The 24,584-nt window shown below is 44.6% G+C and overlaps 1 protein-coding gene across 1 annotated transcript in view; it reads left to right on the top strand.

The window, feature by feature from the left end:
• FOXO3 (forkhead box O3) overlaps window positions 1–24,584 on the top strand; it is an 87,058-nt gene that overhangs the window by 50,221 nt on the left and 12,253 nt on the right. Inside the window, exon 2 of the mRNA XM_027895505.1 lies at window positions 22,277–23,711. Coding sequence (XP_027751306.1) covers window positions 22,277–23,677 — 1,401 coding nt within the window. The 3' untranslated portion in view covers window positions 23,678–23,711. The remainder of the gene's footprint in view (window positions 1–22,276; window positions 23,712–24,584) is intronic.

Below are 24,584 nucleotides of genomic sequence, written 5' to 3' on the forward strand. Positions count from 1 at the left end.
CTTTTGGGAGAGTGAAGGCCTTGTCTGTTTATTTTTTGTCTTTTAATAGCTGCTTGTTTTCTGAGGTGCAAGTTGGGATTTTTCAGTGCTGATCGGATCAGGATCGCAGTTGGTGCTGGGCAGCCGTTTCTGCACCCACTGCCTGAGGTGCTGGGGTGAGAACAGTAGGTTCTGCCTGTTTTGCTCCCACACAGCACCTACAAAGTTTATCTTCTTTTAGGCTTGTTTGTATCACTTTTTGAACAATCTGTGCTGTGTGTATTGTTTGCGTTTCAGGCTTCTAGTCAAGCAGGAAGGCAACTTTTTGCACTTTATGCCAAAAGCAATGGAAATATTTTCCCCCATTCATAATTGGACTCAGTGATGAGCTTAACCATTTAGAACAGCTTAACCATTTAGAACAGAACCATTTAAATAAGCTCAGGGTAAGGGTTTAAAAATTACTGTAGTTTAGACATGCACTGAAATGTACTTCTGCCTTACTGTGATGTGCAGAAGGTACTGTGAAGGTATTTCTGTAGGAAAGTGCATCATGAAGGCTCTTCACCAGGATTGCTAATGACAGGGCACAATAGCCTCACTGCTGCCTTGTTAACTAACTATTACAAATGTGTTTCATGAAGTCTCCATTGATAGCATTGCCAGCCTTCAATATGTAGCAGGAGAAGCAAGGTCGCCATTAAGACCTTGACTCGTGGAGTTGTGGGGCAAAGCTTGCACCTTCTCCGTGCTGGGCAGGCAGTGCAGGAGGCTCACCCTGGAGTGAAGGCAGGCAGCGTTGATCCCACCAGCCCTGCCTTGAGGGCTGTGTTGGAGATAGACAGCTTCATCTCGTGGATAAGCCAGGAGACATAGCCTGATCCTGTGGGTGGGGATTAGAGCCAGAGGCTGATGAAGAAGCGTACTGAATGAGTTTATGTCTTGGCCATGCCCCTTGATGGATAGTGGCACCTTTTGGGAAGTGCTGGTTAGCCTCCCATCCCAACAGTCCTGAGCTACACTTGTGGGATGTTGTCTGCCCCCCTCCAGGATGTCTTTTCATGTCCTCTGCACACAGCTAATGCTGCTGGACCTGGGATGTTTCCTCAGCCCAGCCCGTTAGGCAAGCACTGGCCCAGCCTTTCCCCTCCATCCCACTAGACAGACAAGTTTCAGCATCCCCCTTCTCCTTCTGCAGCAGCCTGGGGAGTGAGCCCTTTGGGGGGTTGGGGTACCAACAGGGTGGTGGGTACACAGCCTGAGCCTTGGCTACTCGAGCAGCCCCCTGACACAGCGTGAGCGCCGTCAGGTGACTGTGTTGTGGCTTGCACGCTTGCTCACATCCCCTTGGGTCTGGTCTCTAATCCTGGCTTGAAATTTTATATTGACAGAGTTAATTCCTGAGTGCTTCAGACTGCAGAAACTGGTCTCTGATAAGGCTGTGTTTAATAAGGATATTCGTGGTAAAGAGCTTTGTTGGCTAGACAGAGCTTTACCTTGCCGAGCTTTGCTCTGGCAGATGAGGAAGAGGTCCCCTCCCAGCACACTCCCTTCTTGCAGCCTGGCGGTGCGGTGGAGTAGGAGACACGAGGGAGGTGATACCTCTTTCTTCCCTCCAAAAAAATAGCCACAAAATACCTTTACACAGTTGGCTCCAAGCAGCACACGGAGCCAGAGTAAATGTACTGCTTCAGTAAGCCTAAATTCTTAAGCAAATGCCAAAAATAAAGCAGCCTGCCTTACTTTTTCCACCTTACATAGCAGTTTCCAACCACATCAAGTGAAAAGTCTAGGTGGGTGTATAGTGTTTATCATCACTGAGTAATACACATTACATTAGCTGGGACGTTTATTTTGTTCCTGGCTACTGGTTTTAAAATAGTCTTATTGAGGGCAGGAGAAAGTCTTTAAGTTTATATTGCCACCTAAGAGATAGGAGTGTGTTCCTGATCTGGGGAGAAAAGCTGGGAATGTAAGTAAATGCTTTTTGACCCCCCCTTCTACTACAACTACAAGTGGGTTGAAAGGCAGACGGTGGAAGTGCAGATTCCAGCAGTGCAAAGCTCTCTTTCTGTAAGATCATGTTAGAGTGGTTTCTGTGCCTGCATTCATCTGCAGCAATTGCATCCTCCAGTATTTGAAAGTTGTGTGCATAGGTGGCAGCGAAATTTTATGTCCAGTGCAGCAAAAAATTGTGAACAGTTTCGCATCCAGAATTGTACCGACACCAGTACATGGTGAGGGATAGATTGAGGACATTGACGAAAGCAAGGTGAGAGGCAAAGTTAAAGTCTACCATATTTTTTACAGACTCTGAAAGTCAGAAATATATCAAATACAGAAACAGAGGATATGTAAGAGCTAGCGTAAGGGGAATGCTGGTGCAACTGGAAGTGCTGGACAAAGAAACCTTGTTACCTTGCAGGGCTTTAGCCTTTAATGCATTCATTTCAGTCACAGGATGTTCAAATTTAGCCAGGGGTTGGCAGCCAGATGGACCGCGAGGCAGTTCACAGAGTGACTCAGTCTAGGCGAGCATGAAGAGTCATCCACATAAAGGTAACCTATTACAGTATTTTCTCAAAGTTTTTTGTTTCCCTGAGTTTTCATGTTTTTGCGGTAGTGCTTGGGTTTTCGTTCATGGTACTTTTCCAGTTCATCATTGCTTCCTGCCTTCTGTGCCACCTGGTCATGCCTCCACCTCTGCAGAATGGACATACAGGGCTTCTGTTTTCCTGATCCAGTTCCTGGCTGTTGTTGGTGGCCAGTCCGTCTTGCCTTTTTCAGGAGCTGTCAAGCACAAGTACGGTCAATGTAAAAATTGTGGCAGCATCCCTGTGTTTCCTACCCTCTCCCCACTCTACTTTTCTGACCATGTTAGCTTCATGGAGGACAGAGAAGCATCTGTGATGTGTGATTTAAGGCACTCGTCCTGCTGCTCATTGCTTGGTGGGATCGTGTTTCTGCAGTCAGACAAGCTCTTCAGGAACAACTGTTTCACTTGACCTTTCTTTCTAGAAAACTGCGGCCTTGAGGCTGTATCACGTGGTGGTGTTTTTTTCCTAAATGAGGAAGGTAGGAAAAACACTGTATTTATTTACGCCAGCTTTTTTCAAGAGGGAACTGAACAGTAAAGTTTCTCTTCTAAATGAGGGTAGACAGATTTCTCCTTTGGATTGAGATTTATCAGTTTGTTATCTCGCCGTTTGATGCCTATTAATTTGCTGTGGAAGCACCAGAGTGAGGAGCTAGTGATATTTTCAGAAGTAAGAGAAATTTTAAAAAATGAAGGATTAAACAGTTTACTCTCTAAGACTGAAATTACAGGTATTAAGTGCTTTGTCTGTTTTATTGATGGAGAAACCTTTATTGTTTGTTATAAGTAACTTATTTGATAAGGACTCTTCCTTGCCCTCTGTCCCCAGCCTGGTGTGTATTTCCTGCTGGGGATGGAGAGGGTATGCCCCAGTGTTGGGATGGTTATTTCAGGAATGTGTGCAGTTGCTTTCGTATCAAAGTAGCTTTAAAAAACAACCGGGCAGGGAAGGCAGTGTCTGCTGGTAAAATGACTTTGAGGAGATGCCTCAGGAGGGATTAAGATACAATGCTGAAGCTATTAACTAGGAAGATCCTACCTCCTCAGCTCCGGTTTCTTTTGCCAGTGTTAAGAAGAAACAGATCAGGCAGAAAGGAAGCAGTTGTTCGAGAGCCACTCACCACAAGCAGACACCTGCCTCTGAGTTTGCAGGAATCTCAGCTCCTCAGCAGAACATGTGGTGGCATGGGTCAGAGCTAGGAGAGACATATGTCCTCTTTTGTATCCGTTTTAGAAAACATTATGCTGCCTGCTTTCTCTTAGTAGTAAGCCCTATTTTAACTGCAGTCTCCAAGCCTCAGTGGGCACGTTTGGAGAGGGAGATGGGATGCAGCCGTGATGGGAAGTGCGTCTGGTGTAGCTCGCCACTCTTCTTCTTGCAGTGACACTTTTTCTTAACTGAAAAGTAGTCAGTGCATTGGAGCAGGCTGCTCAGGAAACTGGTGGAATCACCATCCCTGGAAGTGTTCAGAAAACATGTGGATGTGCCACTTGGGGACAAGATTTAGTGGTGAGTGAACATGGCGGGTTTAGGTTAATGATTGGACTTGATGATCTTAGGTCTTTTCCACCCTGAAGAATTCTATGATTCTATGACCCCTGCATACCCCAGGAGAAGCAGTAAATCCTTGCTGGCTCTAGAGGACAAGGGTGCAATGGGACTTGGGCAGGTAAGGTCAGGCACCTCCCAACCCTCCAGCAGCAGGGCTGCAGTCTTTGTGAGGGGCAGTTATGGCACAGCCTTCAGCTCAAGGCATGTAGATCCAGGAAGCCCGGACTTTCTGAGCAATCTCCTTTTCAGTCTCTCCTGCCTTCTCTGAGGGTTTTAAAAATCTACCTTTCCAATAATCGAGAGTCGTAGTCTTTCCCCTTGTGCTTCCTCCCCTATCCTACTCCAGAAAAAAAGAGTTGCTTGACCTCACTGGCGAACAGCCTCTCATAAATCCCCACGGGCCAGATAATTTGGTATTTATTGCCCACTTTACCCCACCAAATATCTTCACATTACTCCAGTTACTTACTGGCCTGACTTTTGCTGTCCATTTTCCCATTCATACCCTTCTAGCGAAATATTTATCTGAGGCCTTTCACATGCATAAAAATCCTTGATGTAGATACGTGAGTTTTGAAGAAGTCCATATCCTCTGCTTTGGGTCTGGTTTTTGGTCCTCTTGACTTGGACTTCTCTGTAACAGGAATCTGTGTGCAGAGGAATCTGTGGCTATTGGGTTGCCTCCTGCCTCTGCTAGCGGCATTACTTGAGGCAACAGCCTCTGAATTTAGGAGGCTTAAACGTGTCCTTTTCTGGATCCGTCCTACCACGTCATTTTTTGTATGTGAAGTTGTTTATTTGGCTAGATGGTGGCAGTCTCTGGCTTTTGCTATCTCTGCAGACGCATATGGTCCTGCTGATAGTCGTGCGTGTCTGCCTCAGATTTGCGGGCGACAGTGGCATGTGCAGAAAGAAATGGGTGGAGTTGGCCGCCCTGTACGGCCTGCAAGGCTCTGCAAAATCCCTATCTGTGGGAATTGCGAGTCAGCTCTTATCAGTCACGTCCCGATGCAGTGAGTTGTAGAAATCAAATTAGCAGACAAGTCAATTGCTTACGTCAGTCAGAAGTTTTGCAGTGGGGATGATGTTATAGCCCAGGGCCCCTCACTGGGTAGCCTTCCTGGGTTTGATTACAAGGGCTGTAACAGATGAAAACCTGACAGTGCAGTTTCATTTCTGTCCTGCTTTTTGGTTTTCCTTCTTTCTTGCTCATTTTTTTCTCACTGTCATTTGGGGCAAGCAGAGCAGAGAATCTATCTTTGCTATAAGGTAAAGAAAGCTCTGCCCTGTTATTTTATAAAACAAGTTGTTGTGACATACCATACGGTTCCTCACATCACTCAGTAGTTCATTAGTCTGTCATTGTACAAGCATACTAAAGGACAAGCTAAAAAACACAAGACACTACAACAGTCCATTAAAATTCATATAGGATATCAAATATTCAAAATAAGGGATGTAAAAAGAAGCCGTTTGCTGTAAATACTAGTACCTGTAGCTGCATAAGCATAATGAAGAAGTGCTGTGCACCACCAAGCTGCGGACTGGTGCTGACAAACGCACAACTGGCTGGGAATCCCTGCAGTTATTTATTTCCAGAGAGCTGCTGCCACTTTAGGAAAAGGTCTCCTTCAGAAGCTCCAGCCTGTCATGTGAGTCTCTTCTCCTAAACAAATACTGTGGCTTACTTGAAACTGGAGGCAAGATCAATTACTTTCAAGCTCTCAGTGTCATGGAGCAACAAGACACGGAGTTACTCATTTCTTGTGTCCAGGGCAAAAGCAATGGACCTCAGGCTTAACATTTTGGAGGCCTTTTAATTTTTTTTTCCTGTACTGCTTTCCCTGGAGTATTAACGTCATATGTCATTATATCCTTTAGTAATTCTTAACTTTCTTCAAAACTGAAAATGCCTGTATTAGCAAAGTGGGACTGAACTTCCCAAGCAGAGGCAAAAGGCAAACTTTTAAGGGCAGGCCTTCTGAATAAGAGCTTCAGAGCTCCCATTAGAACTTTCAGCAACAAATCCCAAATTCAGTTTCAGTTTCATCCCACCTTTTGGATTAATATCTAGCCTTAAATGAAAAAACTTAGAGCAATGGAGAATCCACCGCACCTTTAAGTGTGTTTCCCAGAAGGTTAATTGCCTTTGCTGCTACTGCATACACGGTATTCCTGCTGTAGTTTTAGTTTCCAAATACTTGGGCTTTGTAAAGGCTTTGTCTGCTATTAATACAGTCCCCAGCCTCCTTTACCCAAATCTATAATAAATTAGTTTTCAAGGCTTTTTTCTGTAGCGATTCTAAAAATAATTTCTTATTGGAATCCAGTTGAATCCAAGGGAAGCAAGGTGATAATCGAATGATGTCACCCTCACGTCTTGCACTGCATCTCGCTGCCTGCCAAAACTAGCAACTGTTGCTATGTACCCAGGGGAAGGTGATACTCCCAGCCTTTTCTTGGTGCTGGAAAGCTCTCCTTTCCAGTGCTTGTCAGGCCTCTGGGAGCTGCTGATGTCTGTTCCAGGCTTTTCATTCTGCCCTTATGTGTTGGGATAGTCATGGAGGAACGTGGATTGTGTCCTGTAGGATGCTTTGAATTTTTCCTGCTCCTGAAGAAGACCATTTCTCAAAGCTACAGAAAATCTGGAAGACTGATGTGATTTAGCCCATCAGGTGCCTGTATTGCAGTGCTTGGGCTGCAGGGTGGAGACCTTGCTGCAGCATATGTGGTGATGTTCGAGACTCTGTGCATAAAGACAGTGGCATGATACCATGACATTTCTCAGAGAGTTTATTTCCTTTTCTCAGTAGTGACCCTGCAAACTTGGCTGATGGTGGGACTCATCCTCCGACTTTTCCCTGGGTACCCCCTGAATTTAAAAATACCCCACCAGGAGAACAGGGCTCATTGTCGTTTGACATGTGGGGGTCCGGAAATTCTTCAATAGCAAGCCCAATCCTGTTGTTAGCAGTAGGTAGGTGATGTAGCGGGTTGTCTTCCTCTCTAGTAAAGGTCAGCGTGAACTGGGGGATTCAGTATGTAGCAGGTGATGTTCAGAACATCGCAGGGACTGGTTGTCAACAAGACTAGAGCTGTGGATCTTTTTTTCCCCTTGCTGTCCTAGCAAAACATGCTGTTGGGGTGTTCCAGATCTTATCTTATCTGTTGATAAGACTTACAAGACTTCTTACTGGCAGTGTGTGCTCAAGAAAGGGTAGGACCTCGTTCTGATGAGGATGTGGTAACTATTAACACTTGCAGGATTTCAACTCTGATTACCTCCTTTTCATTGGCACTGCTCCTCTGTGGGACAGAATCTTGGGTTTGCAGAGACCTCTCCAACACACCCAGTGTCACACTGACCTCTCTCAATCTGGGACCAAGCAGACAGGCCTGGCCTTACTCCCCTGCATTGGCCATGCTGTGTGCTTGGAGTCACCAAATGTTGTGCCCTCCTCTGGCTCTTCCAGCTGGCCCCTTCCCCAGCAGGAGGGGAGCTGCAGGTGCTGGACTTCTCCTTGCCTGCTTTTGTCCCCAGATGACTTCTGTGCACCTAGAACTCAGGGTGGAAACCTGGGAGTGAAACAAGACAAATGTTTATAACACTCCATCCGGTTAGTGCCAGCGTGTCTTGGCAGCCACTCCCTGCCCTGTCTGCATTTAAAAGTGATTGCTTACAGTTATTTGTCTTCATTTTGCTATAGTTGTTATCTAAACATGCAAGCTCTGTGTTTTTGGGTAGTGTAAGGGGGCTGGATTGCAGGCAGCCTGAGATACGATCCTGGTTTTATACAGGACTGTATTTTCTATTTCAAACATGCATGGCTGCAAATAGCATTGTACCCAGTTCCAGCAATGTCCTAATTCTGTGGAGGGAGTGGGGGGAGAGGAGGGGCACAGAAGACGACAGCACTCTGTGCTCACTGGCTGGTGTACCAGAGTGATGGGGTAAGGCTGAAGCATCGAGGCATTTTATGGCATTATAATTCCCAGGGACTCTTTCCCAGCTATATATACTGTCCCAGTATATAGCAGCAATCCTGAGCTAATTGACATGTAAGTGCCACAGGGGAGTAAAGTTATTTAAAGTTATTAAAGTTATTTTGTCTTTCATCAAGTGAAAAAACCCGAAAGTTATCTAGGTGGAAAAGACCAGAGGAGGAAAAAACCAGCAGATTACCAAACTGTGACTCATTCAGACTAGCTTGTGAAAGTATCTTGAGGTCATCTTTCCTGAAAGCCTTTGAAATTTGAAGACTATGGACTCTTGTCTCTTGGCACTCTAACTGATTCCTCCTCCTTCTCCTCCTCCTCCTCCTCCTCTTCTTCCTAGCAGGTTCTGCCTAACAGTTGCCTTTTTTCCCCCCACTTTTAAATACCCTGAATCACAGAGATTGCTCATTTTCTTCAGTCAGGTCTAAAACCTTAAGGACTGTGTTGAAGTTATGAAGAGGACAGCATGTACTGGGTGCTAGAGCCAAGGGAGGGAGAGTGGGCAGAGGGAAGAGATGACCCTGCTTCCAGGCTTTGGTCCTAATCCTGCAAACTTTTTCTCGTGTGAATAGTCCTGCAGAGGTCAGCCAGACATTTCGCATGAACAGCGATTACTTGCTATCTGGCATCACGCTTGAACTATGCTTAAAGTATTTATAAAAACATGGCCAGAGTTTGTGATAAGGTGTGGATAGGGTGCTTTAGGCCAAATGGATGGGGAGTGTTCTGAAGACGTGTGGGATTAATTAAATAAAAATTTTTTTTGTTTGGCAGTCATGGGTGAGTACGGCTAAACTCTAGAACTCAGAGAAACTGTCTCCCTAAAGAGAATATATAAGTGCTGGGGCACCACTGTCCGACATGCACTCCCTGGCATTGCCCTCAAGGAGGAAGGTTCGTCCAAGCGCGCGTGATCTTGCCAGGAATTCTCTGCCCAGGTGGCCCAGCTCCCTGCATGCCAGTATCTCTTGTGCACTCCCGTGTTTGGCACTGCTATCAGATCAGGAGGCAGTGTTCCGAACCACCCCGCGATCATGTTGCATTGGTGATTACATTGTTGGCTCTTGCAGTGGGAACCATTTGTTAGGGCCTGGAGGCTCAAAGCAGCTCACCCAGTGCAGCCCCAACCCAGGGCTGTTGCTGACAAACGTGACCTTATGGAAACAAACAAAAATTTCACCCTGTTTTCCCCTAATGCCTTTTGACTACATGTGGGGTCTCTGAATACAGAAGGCCTTGTCAGGTAGCTGCAGTTGGTTTCCTGGAGAATCAGCTTCAGTCCTTACTGTTCTGCTGGACAGACACTTTCTAGCATATGCATGTATTAAGGTACTTCACTAAAATGTGACTTGGAAGTGACATGGGGTCTGCAGCATTAGAAAAAAGATGCTCCTCTGTACACTCAGCTTTAAGGTTTCTTGCCATCCTGACTTCAATTGCTTTTGACACACTTATTTAAGGGCAGTGGGGTGAGCAGGACAGCTCTTCACTGTGAGTTAAACAAGAGGAACCCAAGTGCTGCCTGCTCCGGCCCATGCAGGCAGAGTGCCACAGGGGCAACAGCTGATGAATACAGCAGCTGCTGCAGATGCAGGAAAGGACAAATACCCAGCTGCTCCCTCCTGCTGCCTTCCCCCTGTGTGGACAGCATAGCTGTTTGTCCTGCTGAATCCTTGTGTGGCGATCACAACCTGTCTCCCCGAAGACCCAGAGCATGGTGAAAGGCTGGGCTGCCTCCCAGCTTCTTCCTCCTTATTTATGTGCCACAGGAGGAGAAAACCTAGATGGAGACAGGTTGTCCAGGGTCATCTTGTTGTAGTTATGATGATGGCAACAATTTATAGCTGAAGCATTTGGTTTGTTAACCTTATAAACAGATGCCATTAAATACTCCCCCTCCTCAGGGGAAGTAGCCTAGTTTCTTCTTCATTTTCCTTTTCTTATCCCTGTTTTAAATGACTTAGCTGTCACTCTCTTGCAGAAGGGCTGCTGGTGTCATAGGTGTTGTTGGATGGAACCAAGAACCCATTTCTGCTGAAAATAATTAATATGGTGCATTTTCACCTCAAAAAGAGCCTACAAAATCATTAGAAGGTTTTCATTAACTTTTGCAAGCTTTGAAACTTGCCTGTGAATGAAAATGAAAATTTCTTTTTGTCTCCTCTGGTATATCCTTGTCAACAAGGCAAAGTCTGGCAAAGATCGATGCATATCTAACCCTACACATTCCTGTTCAAGCACACAAAGTAGTTCACCTGCATTTAGATACATGCAAAAAAGCCTTTGCAGGTGAGAATCTCACTTTGCAACAGGGCATGTGAGCAGATCCTGTGAAGAGAATTAGTTTCCACTAGCTCTGAAAAAAAAGTCAGACGGGAGACAAGTGCAGACTCTTCTATCTCGTTAATTTTTCCATTCCCCAGAGCTAGTTAGCTCATTTTATACTTTTTATATTTTATACTTTTTATATCAGCTCATATTAAAAAGTATTAGGAGACCTATCATAATGTATGCACATACATGTCTCTCAGGGTGCTTCCCTTTTGAAGGAGGGACAATATCCCCATAAGTATTTGCTTGCTCTTTTTGGCCTCATCTATTCAACTGCAACTTAAAAGTGCTTGTTTCTTGTGTACTTTTGTTACTAAAATGATGCCTGGCATACTTAGGAGGCCTTGCATTCTTGAGCTATGAATACTGTGAACAGTGTCATAAGAAAAAGGAGGTGTACAAAGGCATCATCGTTCTTGGCATTGTCCTTTAAAATTGACCCTGTGTCTTGAACATGTCGGTGTTGAAAAAGGGCTTATTTCAAGCACTAGTTCCACTAATATAATTCAACATTTTCCCCCTTAAAGCAGGGGTGCCTGTGAAGTGACACCATCTCAGGGTAATGAGGAGTTGCCTCAGTGCCTGTCCTGAAGGGCAGGGAAGGCAAGGTTGGTTTGTGCTACAAATGAAACTGAAACAAGACTCTTGATTTCATGTTTCTTTATGGAATTAATGCTTCTTTGTCTGCCTATAAACTTCCAAATGCAAGTGTCTTCTGTTTGTGCAGTCCTTACCACACTGGGAGCTCAACCAGACTGCAGGGGTCTTCTTGTTACAGTACCTGATGATGACCCTTGCTGCTAGCACAATCCAGGTCCCAAAACCCATTGCCTTGTGGCTCCATAAAAATGTCCGGGTCTATGTACAGAGCGATACAATGTCTCCAGCATGGCCTGAGTGTTGGCTTCAGGAGGGATTGCTTAGGTGTACGGGATCAAATTGGGAACATGAAAAGGCTGCTATTCAGGCTCTGGTGTGGGGGTGGGGCATGAACAAAGCATCCTCAAGTGCTGAAGTATTTTGACACAGCCTAGCTTTAGGCTCAACATTCAGCGTTTGTGATTGTGATTGTATTGATGACAGTAAACTTACTGTCTTAAAGTAGGTAAACAGCTTAAAAAAAAAAAAAAAAAAAAAAAAAAAAAAAAAAAAAAAAAAAAAAAAAAAAAAAAAAAAAGACTTTCATACCTGTGCATTTACCTTGATTGTGAGGTTTCTGGGATGGTGTTGCTGCCAGTTACATGTGAAACAGGAATGTCCTGCTTGCTGTAGCAATGGGCTGATTCACTGGCAGCATAATAGGTGTCATACTCCCTTTTGTCAGCTCCTTGGGTATATTTTCCCCCTGCAGTAAACAAAAAATAAATTTTAAAAAATCCAGTAGAACCAGTAACATACTCATACTCAGTAGAACCAGTAACATAACCTCATCTGAGTGAGGTGAGGTTCAATGAAAACTGAAACAGCTCATAAATGGGGTTAGGTGAGGCTGGGATGAATCCAGAGGGGTAGAGAGAAAGCTTAGTGTGAGTGAGGATGAGCTCCCTGAAGCTACCATGCCCTGGGAGGCACCAAGAGCGACCACCCCAAAGCAGCCACCGTTCCAAAACCTTCTTGTTGGAGGGTGAGATCCACCTCCACCAGCGGAGAGGGTCAGGCACTCTCAGAGGAGAACAGGAAGACAGGCAGGTGGGCTTATTTGTTGGAGGCACTCATTTCTCCCAGCAACTGCCAAGGTTGGCTGGTGTCACTAGCTCAGACATCAGGGTCTGACCTGGAGCTGCCCAGATTTTAAGTCTGTAAAAAAGCTTTTTCCATAGGCAGAAAAAAAGAATCAAATGCTGTCAACTTGGAAATTACAGCCAGGGCATCAGAGTGTGGAAACTAAAGCCATGTGCCTGAGCAGTGAGTTTATGGGCAGAGCTGGTTTTAGGGCTGGGTGTCCTGATGCAATGCATCAGTGGAAGTCAGATTAAAGAATGGTCTGGGAAAAGACTTCTGAAGTAAACCCACCTCACTACTGTTCATATAAAAATGCTGAGGAGATGGTTATTTTTGTCCACCCATGTCGTCTGGCACAGCATGAGCATTGTTTGGGTATACATGAAGCAAGTCTGTACAATTTTTCAAATATGCTCCTGAAGTGCAGTGTTTAAAATACGTTCCCCAATGCAGAAGAAAAATGTAGGAAACTACAAGAAACCAAGAGGCTAGGAGGACCCACGTGTTATTCTAAGGACAAAAGCAGAATGTACATCAGAATACATCGAAAGGAAAACTGATCACTTTCTCCTTTCAAAAGGCATTAATATTTTATAGCTGCCATTACATTTTGAAGAGCGCTCAGGTATTTATTGGTAGTGCCGTGTAGCTACCCAGTCCGGAGTCATGAAGGAGGAAATACCTGTTTTTCAAGTTGATGTGTTCACTTATCCCTCATCTCCTAATTCACACCCTGTCCGCACCAGCGCTGCAGTGACTTGGTGAATATCTGGAGTCACAGTTCCCACACCAGCTGCCCTTCGGGAGGCTCCCAAGGGGTTTTTGCCCCTAAAAGCAGCAGGTCAGACAGAGTGAGAGCCGCACTTTGGTGCATCCCCAGCTTCCCCCGGTGCTCAGGTCTGTGGAGCAGGACCATTCCCCTTTGCCACCTCAGCAGCCAACTAAATGCATCGTATTTTAAAATGCACTCTTTTGGTTTTAAATCAGATAGTATCTTATGGTTCAGTAATAAAATAATTATGTGATTAAAATAGCACAGGAGAGGGGTCCTGTTTCGGATTAGTCTACGTAGCAGAAATGCTGGGGACTGATTTGGAGGTTGCTCGAAGGCTTTCTCATGAGAAGGTCTCTGGCACTTGTGCTGGCTTTTGAAGGGCTTGCTCAGGCCTGATCAAACTCGGTCAGGCAACAACGTATATCAGATCTATTCCTCCCTTCAGTCACGTGTTAGCCGTAACTGTCACCAGATTTGCAATTTAATGTGTGCAGCTCAACGCTTCCAATTAGTCCGGGCCGAGTGTTTAACAATCTATTCATTTCGGAGCTAGCGCTTCACGGAGCTGCGGGCAGGGCAGCCTTGCAGTTGGGGGCATCAGGAGCCCTTGAGGGCTGTCCTCACACACACGGATTTTGCTCTTCCCCTACCACTGTGTGGTGGAAGTTACTGCTGGTTTAGTTGCATTTCGCAGGCTTAGGAAGTGTTTAAGAAACGATCAACACATGATTGCAAAAACATTTCAAAAAATAAAGATTTATAATAGGTGATTCAGCAATGAGAGGCTTTTGTGATCTTCCATGGGAAGCTACTATTTTTAGTGAATTATTATAAGCAGTAGCATCACTCACATTTATTTATAAAGGCATGAAAGAACGCCCATACGTGTTTCTAAATAGTCAGCGTATAGTAACGACCATATGCTGAGAATGAGAAAAAATAGAATTGAGCATTCTGGTTTCCACAATGCTGCGTGAGAGTTGTGCTGGGATCTTTGAATCTAAGAAACAAAAAACAGAGGGATTTTTTTTTTCCTTTTTTTTCTAGTTCTTCTTTCTAGCAATACAAACCCAAAGCCTTCCCAGTGAAAGTCTGCCTCACAGTAAAATTGCATTGTTTTCTTTGAGGCTTAGCTGGGTGACCACTGAGGTTTAGGAGGACTCTTCCAGTAGCTTCAGCATCTGGCAGACTGGGGCTATGCTGACAGGGGTAGCTATTTTTATAAGAGTTACTGTACGTATAGGGTTCAGGTTGATTAGTTGTGAATGCTTGCATTTCTCCTGGGGCTCCACGGCATGGAACAGGAGAAATGCAGTGATGCTGTGCTGAAGGGATTCCACAAATAAAGCATGGTGTCATTGCCAAAGTTTCTACAGTGGAAACACTTTAAATGCTGGGGCTTGCCATTGGGGAGGTGAGGAGGGGGGGAAGATATTGTCTGCTGGTGATACCACCCTGAACAGAAGTTAGAACTGATTTGAACTGACTCTGCAAAGACCCAGCTGTGTGTGTCCATTGCAGCTTTTTTGCATTCAACTTCTTGGGTTTAAGTTCACTAAGGGGCAGTGTCTTTCACTTTCTTGCTGACGGTGTTTGTTCATGTCCCAGTCAAACTTGCAACGAGATGCCTTGGGATTTTCATAAATTCAGCACCTTACGAGACCAGTGCCTCAAAGTAAACTCTTACTCTTAATTAAGTTAAATCTCTTGATTGAAATCAACTGTGTTGAATTTTGGGCAGCTGTGATACGAAGCAGGTGGAAGGGAGTGAAAAAGGTGGCTCTTTGACAGGGTGCTCTAGCAACCTCTCAATGACAGTGCCTTCCTCTTGATTCCCAAATCCTATTTTAATGTGGAAAAGAATCGCTATAGCATGCAGAGGCTAACACTTTATTCTTTAGGGGGTTTCCTATGGCAGAGAGTGCCAGGGTACATGGCTCCTGACACTTGGAGGAGTTGCTGGAGAGCCTGACCTTGTTCTTGCTCTGCAGCTGCATTAGTTAAAGTATCAGCATTTCCCTCACTCTCTGCTTCCTGTCTCCCAACACCCAGTGGAAAAAAATAAACGACAACTGGCATGCGCTACTCACAGCAAAACAAATGTTATTTATTAGAGTCCTCATGTGGTCAGAGCATGTCTGACTGTAAAATAACTGGAGATTTTTCTGCTAACTGGAAGCATGATGCTCTGAGGCAATTTCCAGGCAGTGTATATTTTCAGCTAGCTTTTATTTACGTCAGTTTTCAGATTTGCAATATCACTGTTTGCAAAGAGTGAGGCAGCGGTTGTTTTAGCTAAAAAGTTTATTTTTTTCCCTTTTTCTTTTTTTTTTGGGGGGGGGGGTAAGTTTTCAAGTTGTGATTCAGTTCCCATGCTTTGAGATGATTTCGTGTTCAAGAAGGAGGACATAAGCCTCCTTGGCAGGCAGGTCATTCGCCGCCTGCCCTTGTGGCCAGCGCGGCTGGGGTGGTGGGAAGCGCGGTGCGCGAGTCAGGGAGGGTTTGTTTTTCCTCTGCTAATCACCCTCCCCTGTTGTAATTTGGCACGGGATGGAGGCAGATCTGTATACTGCTCTCCTATTTGAGCTAGCACATTTCGGAGGATAAATCTTTGCCAGACTTAATGTTCTCCCAAGGAGCTTAAATCCCTGAAGACTCTACTCTTCTAGGGTGAGGGATGACGAGCAGAGATGCAGGCAGAGGGCTGATTACAGTGGAGGCCACTTCTAGCTCTTCCCCTACCACTAAGATAGAAAAATCCTATGAAGGAAGGATGAGGAGAGGAAACCACAGAGCCACCTTCAGATGCTGAGCTGACTTTTTCCCCCTAAATCTGTGGGATTTTTTTTTCCCCTTTTACTGCAGGAGGGCATGCTTGTGTAGGCCTAGCCTGTGTCATCTCAGATATCCTTTCCAGGACTGTGAGGACAGTGGCCTTCACCAGCTGGGTGCAAAAGGAGGTATCCAGCGGGACTCTGGTACCCGCTCACCACCTTCTTCTGCTGAACATCTGGTGGGATTTTTGGGAGCTGCCTTAGGAACTTGCAGATGATATCAGATGTGAAGCATCAAAACCACCTGGGTGCCAGAAAATATTTCTCTTTCTGTGTGTAATTTTCGTAATGCTTTTTTTCTTCCTGCAACTTCCATAATTTAGGGAAAAAATAGCAATCTGGAATACATCATGCTTGATGTAATATGGAAAAAGATATATATCAGTATAACATGGCTGGATAGATATTGTAGGAGAGCTCTCTTTATGTTTTAGTTCTTGCTTTTTCTGCATCTGTGGAGTGTCCTCACCGCTTTATTAAATTATATACATTTTTTCTGGTTTGCAAAAACTCAGGGAAAAGAAGAAGAAATTCTGAAACATCTTTGGGTTTGAGATTTCAAAGTTTCATGAGAAGAGCAGCACTGCAGCCTTACAGAGCTAGGCAGAAAGGGACTGTATGGAACCAACAGATTGATGCGTCCTAAAGATTGACTTGCCTAGGCTTGCCAGTCCCTTTCATCAGGAATTCCTACAAACATGCACACAGTTGGCAACTTTAATTATTTATGATTTTGAAGCCACTGCATCTGTTTTCTTGTTTACTTGTAATTGAATCTCCTCGAGGACTTTAGAGCAAACAAAATGTAAAGCATGTAAAATGTGATTGTCCCGCTCTGCTTGGCATTGGTGCTGCCTCACCTTGAGTACTGTGTGCAGTTTTGGGCTCCACAATATAAGATAGATGTAAAGTGATTAGAGAGTGCCCAAGGGAGGACAACAAACATGGTGAAGGGCCTTGAGGGGAAGCCGTATGAGAAGCAGCTGAGGTCACTTGGGTCTGTTCAGCCTGGAGAAGAGGAGACTGAGGAGAGACCTCATTGTGGTCTTCAACAATGATCACGAGGGGAAATGGAGGGGCAGGCACTGATCTCTCCTCTATGGTGACCAGTGACAGGACTCGAGGAAATGGCATGAAGCTGGGTCAGGGAGGACGGATGCCAGGAAAAAGTTTTTCAGCCAGAGAGTGGTTGAGCACTGGAACAGGTTCCCCAGGGAAGTGGTCACAGCACCAAGCCTTTCTTAGTTCAGGAAGCATTTGGACAACTCTCTCAGGCACATGGTGTGATTCTTGGGGTGTCCTGTGCAAAGCCAGGAGTTGGACTTGATCATCCTGATGGGTTGCTTGCAACGCAGCATATTTTATGATTTTACGAAAACTGGTTTGAAGCAAGTTTTGAGTTACTTCATAAGAAGGCACAGACATAGGTCTGGACAGGTGGGCAAGATGTGTTGAATTATTCACAAACTCCAGTTTCAACAACAAACGAATGCAAAAAAGAAGTTGTTTGTTTCATTTTGCTTTTCTTAAAGAAATAAAATTTGGTGGAAGCCATCTGTAAGGGTGTTCACCCCGAAGGAGATTTGTGTGACAACATTTTGAGAAAGCTGGAAACTGAAATTCAAATGAGCAAGCAGAGCCATGGAGAAGACAGACTCCCTCTGGTCAGCCAGAGTCTGATAAGCTGGAGTTATTTTCATGGTTTCTTTTCAGTGATATTAGATCTGATGCCTTTCGCTACTGTGTGGCTACCAGAAAATTTCATATGGGGAAATTAAAACATTAAATATGTTAATACAGTATAAAATAAAGTCTTATTCTCCCAAGTGAGCATTAGCAGCATTTATGGATCTGCAAATAATGTTCGTTTTTCTCCCACCATATCCTAGTATCCCACTTGTTAAACAACTGCTTTTGATTTGTAGCCCTAAATTTACAGTTTAGGAGCCCGTATCTGAAATAACAAATTTGCCAGTCACTACAAAACACTGAAAGAAAAACAGACCAGTGTGTAACTTGGACTCAGCAGCCACCAGCTGCACCTCATCTTGCTAGTCTTTAGTTGGCTGTTTAATAAAAAAAAAAAAAGGCGGGGACTTTTAAGAGTCAAGTTACACAACTCTCATTTTATTTTTTTTTTCTAAGTGAGTGGATTCCTTGTTGCGTTGTTGAGGATGATAAATTGATACCACATGTTGCTTCCAGACAAAAAGGACTCTGTACTGCAGTGGAAGCACTTGCAGCTGGTGTCTGAGTTAGCGGATGGACTCCACAAGGTAAACATGGCTTGGAAGAGGCTGAAACAGGCACAGGGAAGGGGAGTTTTCTCCATTTTAAAGGCTCAAGCATTTGCTGCCGTTGCCTGACTGGGTCTGGGTGTTGAAATAACATGCAGTCTCAGCCTCCCTGGGAGACTGGTTCAGTTGTTTGTATCAAATGAAGGATATAGCCTTTTGGAAATGTTTGAGTGTCCTCTGTCAGCTTACCCTTTTGCAGTCTTAAAAAATATCAAGAGACACACGTGGTAGGACATGGTAGCTGATCTCTGGGGGCTTTCTTGGTGCAAATGTGGCTGAATCCCTCAAGGAGTATTAACTGAATAAAATGTGGTACAATGGATCAATATTTATTAAAGCTAAAACTTTGACCTTGAATTTGGGGAAAGTGCTGTAACCCCTCATGTTGCTGCCCTGGCTACTATGGGCACCCAGCTCACCCCTTCTCCTGGTGCTATCAGCCTAAGCCAAGGTAGGACAGCAGCCCCACTTGGCTGTGGCACTGCACTACCCTCTGCTCATACCACTTCCTCCCTGCCTCACGTATGTTCCTCTGCCCTGGGTCTTCCTTGTCTCCACAGACAGTCCTTCTTCCCCTCAGGACCACTTTTGAAGGGGACTGGGACCCAGCTGTCTGGCCTCAGGGCAGTACATGGTGCTCTTGATGTTATCTGCAGGAACCTCAGTCTTCTGGCTCTTAGCAGAGCGAATGGCATTCTTCAAGACCAGTATAAATAGTAACACTAATAAAGGGAGGAGCTCATCATGTTTCTTTTCTGCTCTGCTTATGTGCAGTCCATATGTTGTACCCATCGGTGGTATCTGAGCTGTCTGCAGCCTGGCTTGCATCTATCCTGTATATGTATGGTCTCCAGGACAGATGATGGAAGTTCCTTTATAGATCTGTTAAAGTTTCTCATTGCATTTTGGCATGGAAAAATGGGTTATGTTTCCATCATCATGGCCTAATTCATCTCCCACATAAATCAAAAACAAATCCCCATTATTTTCATCAGCAGTGGCTTCAAATGATAAACTGTGTTTTCTTTGATTCCCTGCCTCCTTTTTGGTTTGTTGCATGGACATATAATAGTAGTGCACATGGTTGTGAGCAACAGTTGTCCCAAGATATTTTCCTATAATTTAAGCAGATAGGAATATTTTTTGACAGCTCAGAAAACAGGTAGAAAATACAGTTATTTCCATCCAGATTGCAACCTGGTAGCACAGTGCAACAGCCTTTACTGATGTGAGTTGTCAATCCCTGTGGCTTCTGTAGCAAAACTTGCATGTGAAAGGATAATAGGATCCAGCCCTAATTTGATTTGGCAGAGCATCCAACAGAAGGAAAAACCAAGAAACTCAGATACTGTTGCCGAAGAGGTTAGCGGGGGAGGTTACATGAAAGAAGTGGGTTTTAAGGCAGTGTTTGAGCAGAGGGTGGATACAGGGTACACAAAAATAAATTGGCCCATAATTATGCTTAAGAAAACAATCTTCCTACAGAAGAAAAGCAAAATAAAACAGAAGCAGGAGTATAAGTGGCATAGTGCTAAATGTAAAGGAAAACAAACTGCTTGGATTTTTTATAACCACCAATTTTCAATGCGAAAGGATTATTACATTCTTTTATTACTTGTGTAAAACCAACACTGAGCAAAAGATATAATAAGAAGAAAATTACACATGTGCACATACATATCCACACATGCAGGAGTCCTCATCCTGAAAGGTGCCTCAGTCTCACAGTTTTACCATTTAGGATTTTTCATGGGTTTAGGCCAAAAAGTTTCATACTATGGATAACCACCATCAGAAATAAGCTCTTTAATGAGAATACTACCGGCTGGAAACTGTTAGCTGCTGGTGTTTTGGCTGAATGTTTTTATATCTGAAGCTGTGTGTGGTACACTGTGCACACCGCCTTGGGTGTTTCTTTTCTGTGTTTTCTAAGATATATTTTTCATTAGCAAGAATCACGATGCTATGTATTCTTATACCCAGCATTTTTAGGTGGGGAACAGCATGGTTTATATAGCTCTTGGATGGCTTGGGGTGGTGGTCTAGCCCTGACTGTCCTCGGCCTGCTGCCAGCTCTTTCTGAGGAGAGATCCCCATGCAGATGTTTTCACGTGTTTGTCCATGAAAGTTATGGGGAATGGATATGAGAGCTACCTGCATTGATGCAGTCCAAGGTGGAATATCAGCAAAGGTTATTTAAAAAAAAACAAAACAGAACAAAACCAAAAAGAGTTCTTCAGCCAGTTTTACAGGGAGAGAAACCTGAGCAAGTAAGCAACGGTGCCTAGTTATTAGAAGTTAGACCATTGCCAGACTCAAAATATAGTTAGAATGTCATCAGTTAAACAATAAAAAGCTCTTTCCTTCTTTAGACTGAAAAGCTATTATGGTGTGACTCAATTCACCATATTCTGATGGGATGATTGTGCCACAGAAATGGACAAGTTTATAGCTGAGGCACTGACTCGAACTTCTCTTGATCATGTCAGCAGAATCCGATCTGCTACTTTTTGTAAATTGTTTAAAACATAGCAGTTGCTATTTTGAACCGTGGTCCATATGATTTCTCTTTTCATGAAGTGATAATCACAGCCATGTCTGCTGTCTGCATGTGAGAAGAACTTCAGGCGTGTTTTCCATTTCTCAATCTGACAAAAACCACAATACTCAGTAGTGAGGGACAAAAAGGCATTTTATACTGAAAAGAATTATTTTAAAAAATGCTAGGCTGTATTTCTGTACACATCAAATATATTTCCGGTTTACTTATGTCAAGCATCCATTTATCCCAAGGATGCAAATGTTGAAGCACTTGTGAATGATGTCTTTGCCCGTTTAAATCTGGAATTTCTTCAGTGTTTTGTAAATGAAGGACACTTCTCCTGGATGATTTGATCATGCTATGCTCCTGTTGACTTCGTGTTTTTAAAGGACAGGACAAGTGTGATTTTATCCTTTTCATAGGTGTACCTGGTAATTGCACAAATTTAATAAAAAAGAGCGCTGCAACTCTTAGAACTTGCAGGAATAGCACAAGGGTTTTTTCAAAGGAATGTGGGATAGCTCCAAAAATCTTTTTTACTTCCTCGTTGGAAAAAAAGAACGTTTGTTTACCAAACCTGGAAGCATTCACACTAACAAATACTATTTACTTTCCCTTTCTTTGATCCATATTTTAAGCACAAGATGAGCAGGATGTGTGGAGTGGGATTTCCATCTCAGTTATTTTGGTTTAAATCTGGTGCCATTTCGCTAGGGGTACCATGGTCTGGTTTTCTCAGCTTCTTTCTCATTCTGAGGTGATTGTCATCGTTTTGAGGCAACGTGGTTTTGGATGGTAGATGTTGCTGACTAGTGCAAGCGGGTAGAATGCAAGGGCAGACTGTACGCAGGCTCCTCAGAGAGTACTCTATTTTGTAGCATCCTGTACAGCATGGAATACCTGACTGTGTACAGCAGCTTTATACAGTTCTGTATCCAGCAGCTTACAGGAACAGGGATATCGTTGCATAGTGTCACATCATGTTTTGAAGACTGTGAGGATACCAAAGTGAGAGGACAGCTGACCAGCTACTGAAGTACGGGCATAATTCTGGTGCCTCTAATCAAGAGACAAAGTATATCTCAGTCATCACAGAGTGCCTGTGGGAGAGGAGCAACAGCACTTGCAGTTTTCTCAAGAATTATTGTAACAAGTATACAGCATACGTGCCCATGAAGAATTAAAAAGACATTTGCAGAGGCTGTGATGAGTGTGACTACCCCTCCAGCCAGATTTTTGCTGTGCCTTTTCAGTTTTTATTTCAGGGAACTGATGGCAAGGTTACTGATAGCATAGAGGTTTGTCCTGAGTCAAAAGCAAGGGAGAAACATCTAGCTCCATGCCAGCAGGAATAGAGCTGTGTCACACTCTGTTCCTTAGGATGCAGCTTTTAGGAGTGTAGAGGTGGGCACCAGGAATGCACAGCTAGTTCAAGCTCGAGGAGTGCTTTACGGCAGCATGCTGGCATGCCACAGTCAAACTCTAGTCCTCCTGAAATCCAGCACTCTAGAAATCCATGGAGATATCCAGAAGGGTCCAATGCTTTTATTCATGTTGCTTTTTTCATGGGATGTTGGTTTAATGATTGAGATTTGGGTCATAAAAGAAGTGGGGTGCTGGTCTTGATGTTTTGTTTTGTTCCTTCCCTGCAGAATTCGATCCGGCACAACTTGTCACTCCACAGCCGATTCGTCAGGGTGCAGAATGAAGGCACTGGGAAAAGCTCTTGGTGGATGATCAATCCAGATGGTGGAAAAGGTGGCAAGGCACCCCGGAGACGTGCTGTGTCCATGGACAACAGCAACAAGTACACCAAGAGCAGAGGGCGGGCGGCTAAGAAAAAGGCAGCCCTGCAGACTGCCCAGGAGACGAGTGAGGACAGCCCTTCTCAGCTCTCCAAGTGGCCAGGGAGTCCCACATCCCGCAGCAGTGACGAGCTGGACGCATGGACAGATTTTCGCTCCCGTACAAATTCAAATGCCAGTACGATCAGTGGCCGCTTGTCACCGATTTTGGCAAGCACCGAACTAGATGATGTTCAAGATGACGATGCTCCACTTTCTCCCATGCTGTACAGCAGTCCATCGAGCTTGTCCCCATCGGTAAACAAACCATGTACTGTGGAGTTGCCTAGGTTGACTGATATGGCTGGGACAATGAACTTGAATGATGGACTGACAGATAACCTCATGGATGATCTCTTGGACAATATAACACTCCCTCCCTCCCAGCAGTCACCCACTGGAGGGATAATGCAGAGAAGCTCCAGTTTTCCTTATGGTTCCAAAGGTTCAGGGCTGGGTTCCCCGTCAAGTAGTTTCAACAACGCTGTGTTCGGGCCATCGTCCCTGAATTCCCTCCGCCAGTCGCCCATGCAGACAATTCAGGAGAACAAGCAGGCCACCTTCTCTTCCATTTCTCATTACAACAACCAGACGCTGCAGGATCTTCTCGCCTCTGATGCACTTAGTCACAGCGATGTCATGATGACACAGTCTGACCCACTCATGTCACAAGCCAGCACAGCTGTGTCTGCCCAGAATTCCCGCAGAAATATAATGCTCCGCAACGACCCCATGATGTCGTTTGCTGCACAGTCCAGCCAGGGGGGTCTGGTCAATCAGAACCTGTCCCATCACCAGCACCAGTCCCACAACTCCTCTCTCAGTGGCAGCCGTGCCTTGTCCAATTCCATCAGTAACATAGGCTTAAGTGACTCCAGCAGCTTGGGATCCACCAAACATCAGCAGTCACCTGTCAATCAGTCTATGCAAACACTTTCTGACCCGCTGTCAGGCTCCTCTTTGTACTCTTCTAGCGTGAACCTCCCGGTCATGGGACATGAGAAATTCCCAAGTGACTTGGACCTGGATATTTTCAATGGGAGCCTGGAGTGTGACATGGAGTCCATTATCCGCAGTGAACTCATGGATGCTGATGGGCTGGATTTTAACTTTGATTCCCTCATCTCAGCTCAGAATGTTGTCAGTCTGAATGTGGGGAACTTCACTGGTGCTAAACAGGCTTCATCACAGAGTTGGGTACCAGGCTGAAGGATCTTTGAGAGCAGGGAAAATGGGCAAACAGGTCAGTGCCCCATAGATGTGGTAAAATAATTGGTTGCTTAGTTTTATTGGAGTTCGCACAAACCCCTTAATAGTTAGTGCACACTAATAATATTAATTTGGCTTGTGATGGCTTGCTCCGTGTTTGTATGCAACAGGCACGACCAAGAAACGTGGAGATGTGGAGGGAAACGAGGCTAAGCTATAAAAGCTGTTCGACTGCAACACTGTCAGGACGCATCTGAGGCTTAGCGTCCTTCTTAATTTAGGCATGAGAAATGTTAATGACAAATCAGGCAAACCAAGGTGGAATATTTGTGGGTTTTAGGAATCACAGAGCTCTAACTCATCTTCTTTGAAGTCGCAACAGATGGATTCTTTCTTGCAGCCGATGCCAGATGTAGCCAAGCTGTGTTACACAGGGATGGGGCGAGGGGCTCTGCAGTCAGCGGAGCAGTGTTGCTGCGGGGAGGGAGAAGAGTGTCTTTGCAAGATCAGTGCACTCACTGGGGATTGGGGGTGCGGGACAGATCTAGACAGAATCAGAGTTGTACTGCTGCTGTGATAGAGCAATGCTAGCAAAGCTGTTTGTTTGTTTGTTTGTTTGTTTAAATTGTACTTCTTGTGGGGAGAAAAAAAAAAAAGGTAGCAAATGGAGGACTTATATATTGGAATAGCAAAGGTGAGATCCTGGAATCAGGAATTTCCTGGGTTTAATGTTTTAAGGAAGCAAAAATTGTTGTACTCCTTCCCCCCTGACGAGGGTAGATGTAATTTTCTTTTGGACTCCAGGAAGAGAATATCTGCAGGTTTGGGTTCTGGCATAGGTGCTTTTTAAATGTTAGCCTCGTCAGATTAAATTTTTTTCCAGATTGATCCGTTCTTTTCCATTGCT

Source organism: Empidonax traillii, unplaced genomic scaffold (assembly GCF_003031625.1).
Source record: "Empidonax traillii isolate 1590-97213 ecotype Southwest subspecies unplaced genomic scaffold, ASM303162v1 scaffold16:size2589160, whole genome shotgun sequence".
NCBI classification, from domain to species: domain Eukaryota; kingdom Metazoa; phylum Chordata; class Aves; order Passeriformes; family Tyrannidae; genus Empidonax; species Empidonax traillii.